At 38.0% G+C, this 16,082-nt stretch overlaps 1 protein-coding gene across 8 annotated transcripts in view; it reads left to right on the top strand.

The window, feature by feature from the left end:
* Positions 1-15,181, top strand: part of Pkib (cAMP-dependent protein kinase inhibitor beta) — a 120,313-nt gene extending 105,132 nt beyond the window's left edge. For 7 of the 8 annotated variants that reach the window (XM_029568133.1, XM_008842730.3, XM_029568131.1 and 4 more), the window contains 2 exons: positions 5,412-5,588; positions 14,476-15,181. In XM_029568133.1, the coding sequence (XP_029423993.1) occupies positions 5,420-5,588; positions 14,476-14,540 (234 nt within the window). In that variant the 5' untranslated portion in view covers positions 5,412-5,419 and the 3' untranslated portion in view covers positions 14,541-15,181. Of the gene's footprint in view, positions 1-5,141; positions 5,185-5,411; positions 5,589-14,475 lie in introns of those variants that run through there. The other variant, XM_029568134.1, reaches the window with a different exon arrangement.
* The last annotated feature ends 901 nt before the right edge of the window (positions 15,182-16,082 follow it).

Genomic DNA, 16,082 nt, shown 5'->3' with positions numbered 1-16,082 from the left:
AGTAAAAATGTAATTATATATATATATATGAATAAATATATATGTATACAAACATATATATTGTGTAAATTCTCTTTGGCCTAAAATGGTGTTAATCCTTAGGTGAATAGGAGATGTGTTGAAGAATTCACATCTTAGGGGCAGATATTTTACTTAACTTCCTAACAGTAGGGCTTGAGGTTGGGAACAGCAGCTTCAGAGCACAGACTGTGTCATCTCAGCAGACCACATTCCTCTTTGTGGCTTGTGGGCCCAGCACAGGAATTGCATGTAGTAACTTAGTTGATTAGATGGATAGATAATTATGCATTAAAACAAAACAAAACAAAACCACTCTGGTTCTTTCATCTTGTTTGGAGGAGGTCTGTATACACCAAAACAGAAAGTCGAAAAATAATGATCTGAGAACTGAAGAGAACTGAACTCTTTCATAAGGTATTAAGATACTGAGAGCTGGAGAGAGATAGGAAAGGCTTTGCCTCTCCCCTCCCCCCTTTCCTCTCCTTTCCTCGCCTCTCCTCTCTTCTTTTCTTTTCCTTTCTTTTTAAAAATGTTCAACATTGAGGCCTCCCATGTTAAGCTTGTACTCTACCACTGAGCTATGTCCCCAGCCCCTATGCATCAGCTGAAATCAGGATCTTTCTGTCTTTGTCTTTTTCTCTTTGCCTTTAGCCAAGAAAAACACTGATTTTCCAAAACATACTTTTTAGAACCCTTTTTGTCATTCTAAGTATTTTTTTTCAGACAGTCTGACTCATACTCTCAGCAAGAACTAAATAAGAAATTTATTTGAAGTGTTACGCACCCAGTAAGTAATGGTTTCACTGAGGGAAATGGGGTGAGCCATGTGGAACCAGAGATGAGAAACGCAGGAGGTGTCAACCTGCTTCTGTCTAGGCTTCAAGTAAGGTCATCTGAGGAAAGACGTGTATGAGCAAAGAAAATGTACTGCCTCAATTGCAGGGAAAGTGCAAATCTTCTGTTTATAGCTATGTTTTCAACAAAGAAACATTATTTTCTTAGCAGTCTCTTAAGCTCAGTAGAACTTAGTGATTATACATGTGTGCACACACTATTGTATGTCAATAGGCATATATGATATACGTATGTATATATCTGGTGCTCTATTTAGCTTGAACATCTTGTCCTCTCCAGCTGTACTTATGTTTCATTTTTCCAAATTTTGGAGGTTGCAAAGAGGCTGGCATTTGTGTATATATGACTGTATCCTTGTTTTTTGCTAGAACATCCTAAAAACTCTATTTTCAGTTGAGATTGAGTATGTCACTGATATATAAATTGCATTACTTCACTGTGGAATACAAGACCTCAGTGAAATCTCAACTAGCCAATGGTTCCACTTCTTTTAAGCAGAACTCACCCTTCCTCTGTTAATTCTGTAAAAGGGAAAGAGAAAGCTTTGCTAGTGAGCCTGCTGCCTTGGTTGGCAAACATTCATATAATTAGCTTTTTAAGCCTGCAAAATTAAAAATGCCTAAAAGCTTATCTCACTTATTTCTCTTAGCGGTGTTACCTCATCTTCCAACAGGTTGCTTAAATGTCACAAAGCATTTGAAGAGAGCAGTTGTCTCTCTACATATATCATCCCTTGCAAACTGATCAAAAGTGATGAATATATAGGAAAACAGAAAGAAATAAGATGACTATTTAGGGAAGGGGAGGGCTTTCGCTTCATTTGCTAGCTTTTATTTATATGGTCAAAATATTACTTTTAGAGCCATTCTGTGCTAAATTATCTGCTCACTCATAATTTTTCTTGATTTGGTCATTCCATATTATAAAAGTAACATGTGTTCATTATAACACATTTAAACACATAGAAAGGTACTAAAATGATCAATATTTTCCTTGATCTATCTGCCATTCTCAAATAGGACTTTTTCTTTATACAAAATTGAGATAATCTTATATTCATTACCCCTCCCTTTATGTTCCCACAATACAAATATTCCTTTTACATTATTTTAAAATGGGCCATGGACATACCTCTATAGGTAGATCTAACACTTTCTTTTCAACCAGCAGTAAAAAATTCCTAACACCGTGTTCATAGTTTGTTAATACTATTTTAATGGACTTTCAGATTATGTCCAATGCTGCAAAAAGTCTCATTGCCAGAAAATTCAAAGAGCCTGATAGTGTAGTTAAAATCAAGAGGGCCTGTAGACTATCTGTAAACCTTTGACACACTGGGTCAGAAAGATAAAGTCCTTTTTCACCACATAATGCTCCATCTTCTTTAAGTTCTATGAGCTGAGGTGGTGAGCTATCTGGTCGACCTATGTGGCCTCAGTAGCAGGCTCCTCAAACAACATGCCAAATGTACACTGAAAAACCACCCAATAAAGCTCCAGAGTAAAGGAGCTTGGTCTCCTTGAATAGCCATTTATGATCTTGATCTTAAGATCACAGTTAAGGAATCTAGCTGACAAACTTTCAGTGTGTAGGGATTTTGTCCTCTAACACTCAACGGATTTAGAAGTCTGGGCATGGCATAATAATGTAAAGGCAAAAGGAGTGACTTCCCCAATAGCAGTCTGCCAATAGCAACGAAATTAACCTAGGGCCCAGAATTCTTGTATGTTAATGGCTGTAGCCACCTTTTAGAAGTGCTCTTTCAGGGCTGGAGAGATGGCTCAGTGATTAAGAGTACTGGCTTAGAAGACCAGAGTTCTATTCCTACTGTCCACATGGTGGCTCACAACCATGTGTAAATCCAGTTCCAAGAGAATCCAATGCCTTCTTCCACAGGCACTGCTTGGCACAGGTGCACTTATACATATGGAGGCAATACGCTCATACACATAAATAAAAATAGCAAATAAAATAACTTCTTTTTAAAGAAGTTCTCTTTCAATATGCTAGTTGGCATCTGTCTACAATGTGTAAAATACAAAGAGGATTAGAAGTTCACTTTCAGTACAAGATATAAATCATCCTTTAACTTTTCTCACCTTGTTAACTTTACCATTTTATTTATTATGTATAGCTTTTAAATCTTCAAGATATTGTATCTTACTATTTTACACTTAATATTTTCTTTAGCTTCAAGAGGCCATGTATCTGGTCCACCAAGCCTATCATTATTTTGTTTGCAGAGAGGTTCTTCTCACAGATAAACACCTGATTACGGCTATCACTTTTGAATTGATGATAATGGACTTGAGGACCAAGTCTGCTTTCAAGATGGCATCAGATATTTTTCACAAGTTATAGAGAAGATTCTTTGATACTGTAATTTATCCTGAGTAGAGTTTCTTACAAGTTACCCAGAAATTTAAAATAGAGAAGAATGCCTGTGTCTGTTTCACCCTATCACCATCCCTTATACAAAAACCACACACACACACACACACACACACACACACACACACACACACACAAAGGAGAATTCTTTTTGTTTCAAAATTAATGAAGAGCAAATTCTAAAGAAAGTATGTGTTCAGCTAGCTGCACATATCACAAGAATTTGGGAAGATTGTTTCTTCATATATCATTTTTATTTCACAATGAACTGAACTGAATTTCTAGCCAATGTTAGATTAGTAGCTATGCAACTTTAAGTCAGTCACTGAACCTCTCAGCCCCAGGAGCTACATTCTCAAAATGTGGGTCATATTTCATTACATCATAGAATTATCAGGGAGGTTTAAATGAGGTAATAGACACAAAGTATCCATTGACGGCATTGAGGAAGGCTGGTTTCCCTGTTAGGAATCTCAGGAGGTCTCTAGTAGGAATGCACTTCTTGTTGGGATGGAAGAGGATACACAGGAGAGTGGTAAAGTAAAACTGTGATGTGAACAGTAATGCAGGTAACCACTCATCAATCATTTTATATGAACAGAGAGAATTTATCCTTTATCTTACTAGTCCTCCACAAGGAGAATCTTGTGAATCAGTCAAGCTAATTGTTATGTCTGATATATGGGGAGAAACTGTGACTCATAAAAGCTGATGAACTGACCACTGTCATCTTGTAAGTCTGTAATCAAGTGGATTCTTTTGAACTAATTGTACAACTCTCGTTACATTTTTTCCAAGACGTCAGTACCAGACAGTTGACAAATATCCAGCAGCTGAAAGTCTGATTCTGAAACTGCCTGCAAACCTCTCATGATCCGTGTAAAAGGAGATTACCTAGCACAACAACAAAAGACCTCTTTTTGTAGGTATTTGCAGACTGCCCCTGCTGTCCTGAGGACCACACAGACTCCACACATGGATTTCTTGTGTGTGATGTTCTACAGAATCTGTGTTCCTAGTACCAGATGCATCATGTTTAAATGACTCCCTCACTTGGTTTTTGTCATTTCTAAATTGAAGTTGACTCTTTTGGGAAAAGTTCCCCTCCAACTATTGCAGGAAGGTTGGCTTGCTCTGTAGGCCATGGTTTACTAACTCCTAAATTCCAAAGAAGGTAATTCCATCCTTCAGTGAACACTGGGAACATTTTGTGTTCTGATCATCTGTCATGGTGTGCATTCCTTCTGCTGCTCCTCAATAGTGCAGATACCCTGACCGTGGGAAGTATGTAATTTCTTTGCATTCTCAGTGCCTAGCTGAGAACCCGGCACACAATACCTTCTCAGTTAAAGCTTTCTGCTGCCATTGCTGCTTTTGGTTTGAAGTTCAGCATTAATGTCTTAGGAAAACTTTGAAAAACCATCCTGTGAAAGAGGGTCAGTTTAAACCTTGTAGAATAAGCGATATCTGCTATCTCCTGCACAACAGTGACTTCTTGAGAATTTTTTAGAAAAGGGACCATAACTAGAAGATAAAGAATGCTGAGGAAAGTGCCAGCGATGACCATGTCCACCCAAAGGCAAGAACGAGGACAACAGTCCCTAGCTTTCTTTAGCATACACATGAGTCTGTTGAAAATGTGATCTGAGTCAGAACTGAAATACACAACTTGCTGGGAAATGCCTTGGAGATAAAGTGGAATTTCTTATTCTAAAGAGTAAGAAAAGAAGTATTTTATTACTCACAATTATAGTGATTTTATTTTGGTCAAAACAAGCACTACAAATACTAGCGGGCGGAGTCTCTCTGGGAGTGGCCACATCATTTTCACTGTCTTCCAAGCTTTGGCTTGACTGATTCATCCACTGAAAAGTAGAACAAAAGGCCAGGCTTACTGCACCCTCAAATGTTCAAGAGGTGCTTTGGGCCAGGGATTATTTATAGCAATCTGGCTCACAGGAGGACTTCCAGCTCTATTCAGAAAATATTCACGTTAGAGTCCCTAGACCAAGGCATAGACATTGGGGAGGGTGCCACCAGTAATCAGATCTTTAAGCCTGTGACGGTTTTGATCTAGCTTTGTCCATCAGTCTCTGAGGGTGACCCTTTGGCTCATCCTCTTCATGTGCACATTCTATTTATAGGTACTGTTATGAGGACAGATTCATCAGAGATGACTGATGTGGAGTCTGTGATCAGCAGCTTCGCATCTTCAGCAAGGGCTGGCCGACGCAATGCCGTTCCTGACATCCAGATTTCAGCTGCTGCAGCTGCAACATCTGATCTGCCCCTCAAGCTGGAGGCGCTGTCCGTGAAAGAAGGTAACAGCCCTAATCATTTTACATTCCTGGGCACATCTCTCTTCTTAATCCTTTTCCTTGAAATAGTCTTTTAATTGGTTATAAGTAGGTTTTTTTCTTGTTGACGAAAACACTTTTGAGATTAATTAGATTTCCTTGCCTTTCAGAAACTAGGCAATTTCATCTTTATATCCTCAGGGTGTGTATGTGGAAACCTATGTTCTTTTTCTTTATTGAATGTGGATAGTCATGTGTTGTGCTAACGGAAATAAGAAAGTGATCAGCAAAACTTACCCTTCTCTCAATGAGATTACAAGATTTATTGGGAAACACTCAGGCTTTACTTTTAGAACAATTAACCAAACACTTTGGAAGTTACTGCACACTGTAGTATTCTAACTGCCCTTCTACTTCTTCAGTTGAGGAAGAAATTTACATTAATTAGGGGTAAGATTAAAAAAAAAAACAATTTTGGATAAAAAGTGATCATTCTATAATCACTGGGGAGAAAGGGTTGAGAATATTATTTCAGTGATAAAATGCTGTTTAGCATGTAGAGACTCAAGTTCAATCTCAAGCACAAAAGCTAATTAATTGATTCTAAATAAATATTAACCTTCACACTGGAGCTGAGCAAGGTGGTACTAGGGTGAACTAGGCAGGAGGATTATCAAAGTTCCAAACCAATCTGGAGTATGTAGTGAGTTCCAAGCCAGCTTCATGTTTTCCTGGGGGCAGTATGAGATCTTGTATACAGGAAAAAGGAAAAGAGAAAGGAAGGAAGGAACAAAGGAAGGAGAAGAGGGAGGAAAGCTGGGAAGCCTGTCACTGAAGGAAAACCTTCAGTCTTTCTCCCCATCGCTTATACAGAGTTCATAGAACTTCTTGCATTTAGTTGAAAATATATGTAAGAATACTTTCACTAGAGTGCAAAAATTATCTTTTCACTTTAAAACACTGGTGGAGATTAAAAGTAATTTTAGCTCCAAACTATTATGAGAACACCTATGCTGCATTCCCCATTATAGGCGTGAGCAGCCACAAGTGTGGGGAGAGAGAGCAAGAGAGAGTGAGAGAGAGGAGCGAGAGAGAGAGAAAGAGAGAATTTTTCCTGGGTTCAGTGAGGGAAAAAGAGCTAGAAACTACTACACGTCTGTCCCATTTGTGGGAGATAAAGGAAGAGGACTTTCAGTTCTGGACCCCAGGAGGTTATTTGCTAACTGGTAAAGAGGCAAATGCCCCTGGTTTGATGTCTGTGAAATATTTATATCCTTGTCGGGCCAGGTCGTGGTGTCCTGTAGTTACCTTGCTCACCTTTTGCCAAGAGCCATTGAGCTTTTCATATGGGAACCTAGAAACAAGATAAAAAGATGTATATGTATAATACATACAGGAAGAAAGAAAATGGGAAGGGAAGAGAGATACATTGTGGTTTTTGTCTTTTAAGTTTGGAAAAGTAATATAACTGTCCAAACACCATGTAGTACTTACTGAAGGCCCACTCTAAATTTGGGAGATAGAGAAGATTAACGAATTACTAGTTTAAAACACCTGATTAAAGTTTATATAACTCACACACAAACATACAACCTTAATGCTTACTGACATAACTAAGCAAAGGGGGACAAAATGCAACATGGGAGAGATAATGATCTCTATTGTATGTTGTTCATTAGAACATCTGTTCTCTAGGAGAATATTGCTTCTATCTTTACAATTTTCTTTAAATCCTCTTGAAATAAAACTCAAAAACATCAGCTGAAAAGCTCAAAATGTTGAAAATTAATGCACATGTGTGTGCTAAGAATTAACATGAGTGTAGACTCCACAGCTAGATGGCCCAGACAATGCTTTGTTAGCAAAACTGTCACGATGTGGTCTTTAGGGCTGTCTATCTTCTCATTAGCTGAGCATAAGGTTTTTTAACGGGATTTTAAAGGAATAGTTTGCAACTGCTGTTGAAAACCGAAAGCTGGTATTCATTTCAGACATCATGGACTCTAATCCAGTCATTTAAAGTGTATACAAACTCTGTAGGCTTCCCTGGGCCTATCTTATTTGTTTTTTGAATTTTGATGAATGTGTTTAGGTAAAAGGATATCTAGGATCTTGCATCCTGAATAAAATGAACCTGACATTTGCTTAGTTCATCATCTATCTTAACACCCTCCTTATAGTTTGAAAAGCCTAATAAGGAAGACAGTGAGCCTTGTAACATACCAGCAAGAAGTGACAGAAGATGACACACTAGTCATAACATGCCTTTTTTATTTCTATTATTACTATTTCATTCATTACCGAATGCTATGCCTATAAATGCTAGGTGTCCTGCAATACGCTGTACAGTAGAGAGAGGGTAGATGTAAACTCCTGCTGTCCTGGGCCTCATAATCCAACAAGAGAGTTAGATTATAAATGAATAAATACATAGGCTCACAATGATATGCTTATCAAAAAACTAAAGTAAGATGCTTTTCTAGAGAGTTCCTGAGTGACTACATTAGAATAGAAATCAGAGAACCCATCACTGAAATCGGAATAACTCATGAGGCTAAGGCCAAAGGATTGCTGTGTTGCTAGCCTGGGTTACATGGTGAGTTTCGGGACAGTCTGGGCTACAGTTTTGGACCCTGTCTCAAAAATCCTAAAACCAGCAAAACAACAACAAAACCAAACTCCACAAAAGGTGGGATGGAAGAATATTTCCTGTAGAAGGAGCATAGAACCGAGGGCTTAGGGGAGAACGGGCTGATGTAGTCTAGAAATAAAGGCTGACCACTGAGGGCTGAGGGAAGGATGAGAAGAAAGTACAAGATGACCCTGGAGAGTCAGCAAGGGCCAGGTCTTGTGGGATTTTAGAAATCTGGGTGAAGAAATAGACTTCCATTTTGAATGGGAGGATTTTTAGCAAGGAATTGACATTTTATTTATACATAAAGTTTTTACTTTAAACATAAAATGGAAGGGGCTGGAGAGATGACTCAGCAGTTAAGAGCACTGACTGCTCTTGCAGAGGATCTAGGGTTTGGTTCTCAATGCCCAGATGGAGGCTAACAGCTATCTGTAACTCCAGTTCCAGGGGATGCAACACCCTCTTCTGGCCTCTGCGGGAATTGCACACACATGGTACACATGCAGGCAAAGCACTCATACACATAAGATAAAAATAAATCAGTAAGTAGATAGATCATAAAATGGAAAATGGATTCTAGGAGAGCTCTAGTGTTTAATGGGGATGTGCCTTTCATTAAAAAACGTTTTTAGGCCAAATTAAGCTGTTGAATTTACAAGGAAACATTTAATCTCAGAGATGTATAGGTTGAGAAACTCAACAGGCTGGTGGGGAAGCATCTCACAATCTTATAGTTTGAGAGCCTTCATGACAGGTAGATATGGCAGACCTGGAAATTATTTCTGTGTGTCTCTCTTCACCAAAGGCCTTCATGGAAATAAGGATAATAGGGGTGATGCTTCAGAAGGCCCATGATTCACATGCGCTTATATGCTGTAAAAGTCCTTATACACAGCTCCTGTTTCCATACAAGAGACATTGTTAGTTATCAGGGTCATGGCTTCAGGGAGGCCCAGTGCTCTGGATTCCTATGAGATACCATTTTATTTATTTATTTATTTATTTATTTATTATTTACATGTGTGTGTGTGTGTGTGTGTGTGTGTGTGTGTTGTGGTGCTGGGAATTGAACTTTGGGCCTCACACATGCTAGGCAAGTACTTTTCCATCGAACTGCAACCCCCTCAAGGTATTTCAACTTCTTTTATCTAGTTCTTCTCAGTACAGATGTATTTTATCATTAAGGTCATATTTTCCACAAGCTTAGAACCAGGGTAGTATTACGTCTTAATATAGTTTCCAGGCTAACAAAGGTAGAAAGTTAACCCTAAGTCAAATTTGTTCTTAAAGAAGGGGGAAAAAGTGGTGGTAGTGATGGGGAGAAACTTTGTTAACTTGACCCAAGGCCAGTGAAAAAATTATGGCTTCAAGTAGATAAGAGACACTGAGAGAGGTGAATGGGTTAGGGATATGACTTATATGTAGAATCAGTAGCACTTGTTAATAAATTGGATATAGCAGAGATGAAGAAGAGACATGGATGATAACTGCTAGAATAACTGAGTGGACGGTGACACCATCTACAGGGAAAGGTCAGCTTGGAAGATCAGTTTTTGAGAGTTGGGAGAGTAAAGATTTTGTTTCTTCGATATTCCATTTGAGACGCCTCTTAAAGATGTGCGCTGAGTAGCACTGTACCTCATGATCCACAACAACACAGAAGAATAAAATGGAAACACAGAAACAGAAAATTTAAAAGAGAGCACAGTTCTGATTTATTTTCAAACTATTTTTAAAGCATAAATTAAGTAGTATGCTGCCTGAAAGAGACACCACTGGATTCTGAATTCATTCTGTATAAACTACTCAGGTTAGCACCTAAATACATATGAAAGAAAAATTTGTTTTCAAACCCAGGCTTCTGGAAACTAGAATCAACCTTGATAATTCAAGAGTCAACATGTTCTCCAAAAGTTATAAACAAATGTTTAATAAAGTTTTGTTTGTACTTGAAATGATAAAACAGGTTTGAAAGGATATATTGAAAAAAAATTCATTATATTGAAATCACATAGCAAATAGAGTATAGAATAACAGTAATAACTATCCTTGAATGGGTGTCACATCATGTGGAAAGTAGCCTTTTGATGACTGCTTGTTCCTTTCATTAACACCATAGTTCATAGCTAAAAACCATTTCAACCCTTTGAGTAATTTTTTATTTCTACTTTTTATTCTTTTTGAGGCAGAGTCTCCCCATATCCCTAGCTGGCCTGGAACTCGCTATGCAGACCAGGCTGACCTCAGTCTCAGAGATCCAGTTGCCTTTTCCTCACCAGTGCTGGGACTAAAGGCATGTGCCACCAACTCCCAGCTCATATCCAATCACTTTTCAATATATTTCTAAGCATTCACTTTCACATTTCAATATGAGTATAAGACTAGGAGTTGGAGAGATGGCTCAGCTGTTAAGATCAACTACTGCTCTTGAAGAGGACTGGGGTTCATTTCCCAGCACCCACAATCGCAGCTAACTACCATCTGTAACTCCAGTTCCAGGGAATCCAATTCCTTCCTCTGGCCTCCGTGGACATGGCTCTCATGGTTGCACTTAAATACATGCAGGCAAAAACACTAACATACATAAAATTTTAAAAAAGAAAGATTTTTAAATGTATGAAATTAGTACAGAAAGCATTTTAGAATCACATTTAATATTCTAATTTTTACATTTTATCAGTTTATGATTTTTATTAGCACTCCACATATTTATGTAACTTATAAACCTCATAAATATGAAGATATTATTTTTTAATGTTTGAAAATTTTATATATGCATATAAGGTGTTTTAATCAAATATACTCCCCATTTCCCCCCTCCAATTCATCCCTTATCCCCCCTAACACTTGTCTCTCACAACTTCATGTGCTTTTTCTTAAAAAACCATGTTGAGTCCACATAGTGATGCCTTCATGTGCTTGGGTGTAGGACCATCTACACGGTAGATGAAACAGAGAGAAAAAGATGAATGTTGTTCTTTCTTCTTTCCCGCTTTTTATTCAGCATGGACCCCAACCCATGGGATGGTGCTGCCTACATTCAGAGCATGGGTAGTTTCTCAGGGAAAACATCCCTGAAGAAAACTGACTCTCCCTCTCCCAGTAGCCATCAGTTGCCAATCATTCCTCAGATAGGGGTGGGCACATTTCATATACTAGCCAGAAATTGTCAACAGATAATATCTTATTCATCTACTATTCTCCTGGCTATTCTAAGGAATTCCCAGTTTGTTTCTTGGAGAATTGCTTAAGGGACCTGTCACTATCATCTCATTAAGTCAATTTTGAGAATAAGTTACTACTCTATATGAATAAGAATATTATTTATAGAATAATTACTTGTTTAACTGAGAGAATAAGTAGATGTCCTCTAGCATTAGAATATTACCAGATCTCATAACTCTTCTCAGAAAATGATAATGTTTCATGAGTAGTTTGTTCAGAAGTAGTGGTGGCAAAAACTTAAACCATTCCAGGAATAATTTAGTGACTTGCTTTTCATGGGTTGGACAGCACCCTTTCCTGCCAAGTGTGTTTTCTGAAGGAGTTCTTTCCATGAGCATTCATGAAACACCTGCCATGTTACTAAAAAGGCACCCAACTGTAACTGCTGAGACTCAGACCCCTTCAAGTCTTCTGACAACCGCTACCTGTTTTCTCTGCTTTTGTGTCAGAGCAAAATTCTGTGTAAGAACATGTGCTGCATTTTGCCTACTGCTTCTCTTTCTCCCATTCTTTCTCTAACCCTAGTAAGACTTCCCTTCATTTCACCACTCTACTATAATCTTGAGATCATAAATCATCTTTGTTATAACCAGTGATCCATTCTTAGTCCCATCATACATGACCTTTCAGCTTGTTTATCATTGATGATTGCTTCTTTCCCCAAACAATTTTCTTTCCTTGACATCCAGGACACTCTGATCTCATGGTTTTCTTGTTATCATTGAATGATTATCCCTCATCTCTCTAGTCACTTGTTGGACTAGAGGGTATCAAAGGCTGATCTTTGGACAACTTGGTCAATGCTCCCTTGCTTTAATGCTATCTAGTCTCACGGGGATAATTCTCACCCTTCTGATATGCAGGCTTAGATCTGGTATTAGTACTTTTCTTGTTGTGATGACCAAATCCTGACAAAAGCATTTTAAGGAAGGAAGTGTTTATTTTGACTCACAGATTAAGAGGGAATAAAGTCCATCATGGGGTGAGATGCATAGTGATAGGAGTGTGTGCTAGCCTGTCAAATTGCAACTAGAGTCATGAAACAGAGAGAAAGAGAGAAATGTTGTTGTTCTTTCTTCTTTTCCTCTTTTTATTCAGTCTGGACGCCAACCCATGGGATGGTTCTGCATACATTCAGGGTCTTCCTTTCTCAGTTTAACCTGTCTGGAAATGTTCTCACTGACATACTCAGGCATGTGTCTCCTGAGATTCTAAATCCAGTCAAATTGATAATGAAGATTAATCACTACAAGCCACCCTTTGTCAATTTGACACCCGAACACTTCACCTTTAATTTATAACAATCAATCCCTAGTTCCTACAGTTGCATGGACACTTTGTAATGCAAAATGTATTCATTCCAAACTCAAAAGTCCATAATTTTAACAGTTTCTACACTATTTGGAAGTCCAGAGTCCAAAGTGTCTTCTGAGACCCAATGCAGTTTCTCAGCTATGAGCCCCTATGAAATTTTTGAAGTTATATACTTCTAACATACAATGGCAAGAATAAAAGTTATCATTCCAAAAGGGAAGAAGAGAGGTACAGCAAAGAAAGATCAGGTCAAAGCAAGGAAAACATCAAATCCTAGAGCTCCACGTCCCATATCTTGTGCTCTGCATGGTGTTATCTGGGCTCTTAACCTTGTGTAGTCTCCCTCATGTGGTTCTGCCAGCTGCAGCATAATAGTGTCTCTTTGGGGCCAGCTCTACTCCATTCCTGAAGCTTTCCTTGGTGGACATTCATAATCCTGGCTTCTCAAACATGTCGCTATTGCCGCTGCAACTTAGGCTTCGTTTTCACAGCGTTATGCAGTGGCCTCCTTGCAGGAAATCTGGTCACTCATTGATTGACCTTAGTGGCTTTCTGGAACCTTGGTGCAAGTCTCCATAACCTTATAACGCTGATGTTTCTGCCAGTTCTAGGTGCAATCTGACCCCCTTCCATCACAGCTGTAGTGGCCTTTGTACTACTTAGTAGCTAAACCTGGGAAATTTCCTTAGGCAGTTATTTTGGAGCTAGGAACCCCTTCATAGGCATTCTCAGTTCAGTCTCTGCCTCTTCAAATGAATTTGCCTTTCTACAAACTGGAGTCTTTGATGAGAGGGGTCTTGCCCTCTAAGTGCCTTTCCTATTGTTGCAATGCAAAATATGAGATTTCTGGTTTACTGCCTTACTCTCTTAAGCAATTACAGCTGCTTTGTCCTCACCTGCCTCATCTGGAACTTTAAATATTCATTTTCCCTGCCTTGCCAAACTGTATATTTTTCATATTTTTCTGCTCCACTGGCTGCTCGCTCTAACTTGAAACAATGGATAAGAGCATTGAGGAGTAATTATGACACATATGAATGCTATACTATCTTGAAATTTTCCGTACCAAACGATTTGTCAATTGCTTTTTCAGTTTAGCCTCATTCAAGTCCTCAGGACACTGACAGAATGTAGCCACACTCCTTGCCACAATATAACATGAATAACCTCTAATCAAATTCTTAATAAAGTTCCTTTCTCAGTTCCCCTCTGAAACCTCATGAGCTAGGCTTCCACTGTGCACATTTCTCTTGACTTTCTGGTCTTCCACACAGTTGCCACATTTTCATTTTTTACTGTCAGCAAATTATGTTACCTGTCCTGAGAATTTGTCTTCCATTATCAAGGGAGGGAGGGCAGAAACAATAAACCCAGATCACAAGGAAGTTTAGACATTTAGTGGCAGGAAGTTGAGAGCGTGCCTACCTGAAGGGCAGGTATGATTCTATTTTTCCTGTGAGGTAGAATGTCAGGTTATCTCCAAGTAGCAAAGGACATAAAAAGTGTAAAGATGCACAGAGAGCATGATCCAGTAGTTGAGGGGGTGCCGGTGGAGCCCCTTGATCATATCTTCTCTGTACGGATTCCTGCCTGGATTGAGAGCAAAATATGTCGTAGTCCAGATGAAAACAATGTGAGTAGAAAAGCCAAAAAAAAAAAAATGACTGCTTCATTCTATTATGTTATAAAATATGTTTCAATATATTTTCCATATGAATGGATAATTATTTTTTCCAGATGTAAAAAAGAATGAAGAAACAGCACAAGATCAACTGAAAAAGCCCCCAAGTGAAAAAAAATGAAGACTTAGAATTATTCAAGTGTGCTGATTTTATGCACATCAAAAGACTAAGTGGCTGTGCTTCCTTGAGACGCTTGATCTGGTGGTAACAGTGGTAATGTGTATGTGTGTGTGTTAGATAATCTTGTTGTGATGTTCTGCACTTAGATTGCAACCATGATGTCCAACATTGGCTATTAAAATGTGTTGCTTTCAAATTGCACCCAAGGAAATGCCCTACTGTTTGTACACCCAATAAAATCCAGTGTCTTTTGCAGGGTTTATTTAGCTAGGTAAATTTTAAATTCTGTTCTTGTTGTGATGGGATAATTTTCTTGATATGTACAAACCAAATACTATTAATTTAACACTTCAAAGAATTTGTAGGAAATTATATTTTTAGTGAGATGGAATAATAGTCAAAAATCACATGCATAAAATGTGCTTGTTTTTCAACAAAATTGCACCAGACTCTTGTCCATAATGTGAGAGATTTGGAAATAAGCAAGTGATGTTGCAACAACATAAGCATCTCCAAGATGTTCTGTTTGGTATATTTTGCATCATCTGTGCCTACTTTTGTTTTTCATATGAACCTATAGAATGTAAAACTTATGACAAATTGCTTATAGGAAATATGCCTATTAAATGAATTTCATTATATTCCTTAACTTGCTGTGTGTATGTGTGCATATTTTGTTGTAATGTGGGTTGCACAAAATATTTAACTAGTTTCTTTTCCCCACCTTTTCTTATTTTTCATTGTGTGTATAAATTGTTTCTGAAGAAATTTCCTCAGGAAAGCAAAGCCTAATTTTTATATTTTTCCTGAATTAGTTAACATAATAGGAGCCGCTCAAATACTGGTTAATGCCATAGGTAGAGATAGTAAAATACATGCTTTTTAAAAATTTTTATCATTTTTATTTTATGTGCATACGTGTATTGCCTGCATGTAAGTAAGTGCACCCGTGTTATGCAGTGGCCACTGAGATCAGAAGAGGCTGTCAGATCCTTGGGACTGGAGTTACGGACAGTTGTTAGCGTCCATGTGGATGCTGGGATTCAAACCTGGGTCTTCTGCAAGAACAACCAGTGTTCTTAACCGCTGAGCCATCTCTCCAGCCCCCAAATACATGCTTTTGATATATATATTTAAGTGTTGATTTTTAAAAGGAACAAAATAAAACCAAAGCTTTAGCAAATTTTGGCTATTAGATGTTTTAGGAAAATAATAAAATTCTGAATCTTACATTTTTGAATAATTTATTTTTATTTTTAGGGATATGCATGTGTTTATATTTTATTTGACTATTGACTTAGGCCATATCTGTATCATTAAGCAAATAAAATTTCACTAAGGATATTTGTTATAAATGCAAGTTTCCTTCATTCCATCTCCTGAAATGTGCAGAGTGAAAAATGGTGACACATTTGAAGGATAAAGGTACTTCCTCCTTGTACTTTAAATCATCTCCTGCTTGTGATTTTATGGACAAGCCCCCCTTTATGTTTATGGAGGCCAATGAGTAGATTTCCAAGAAACTGATTATTTCAAGTTCTC

This window comes from Nannospalax galili, unplaced genomic scaffold, assembly GCF_000622305.1.
Source record: "Nannospalax galili isolate Female #2095 unplaced genomic scaffold, S.galili_v1.0 scaffold1340, whole genome shotgun sequence".
NCBI lineage: Eukaryota > Metazoa > Chordata > Mammalia > Rodentia > Spalacidae > Nannospalax > Nannospalax galili.
This window is presented reverse-complemented; position numbering and strand designations above follow the sequence as displayed.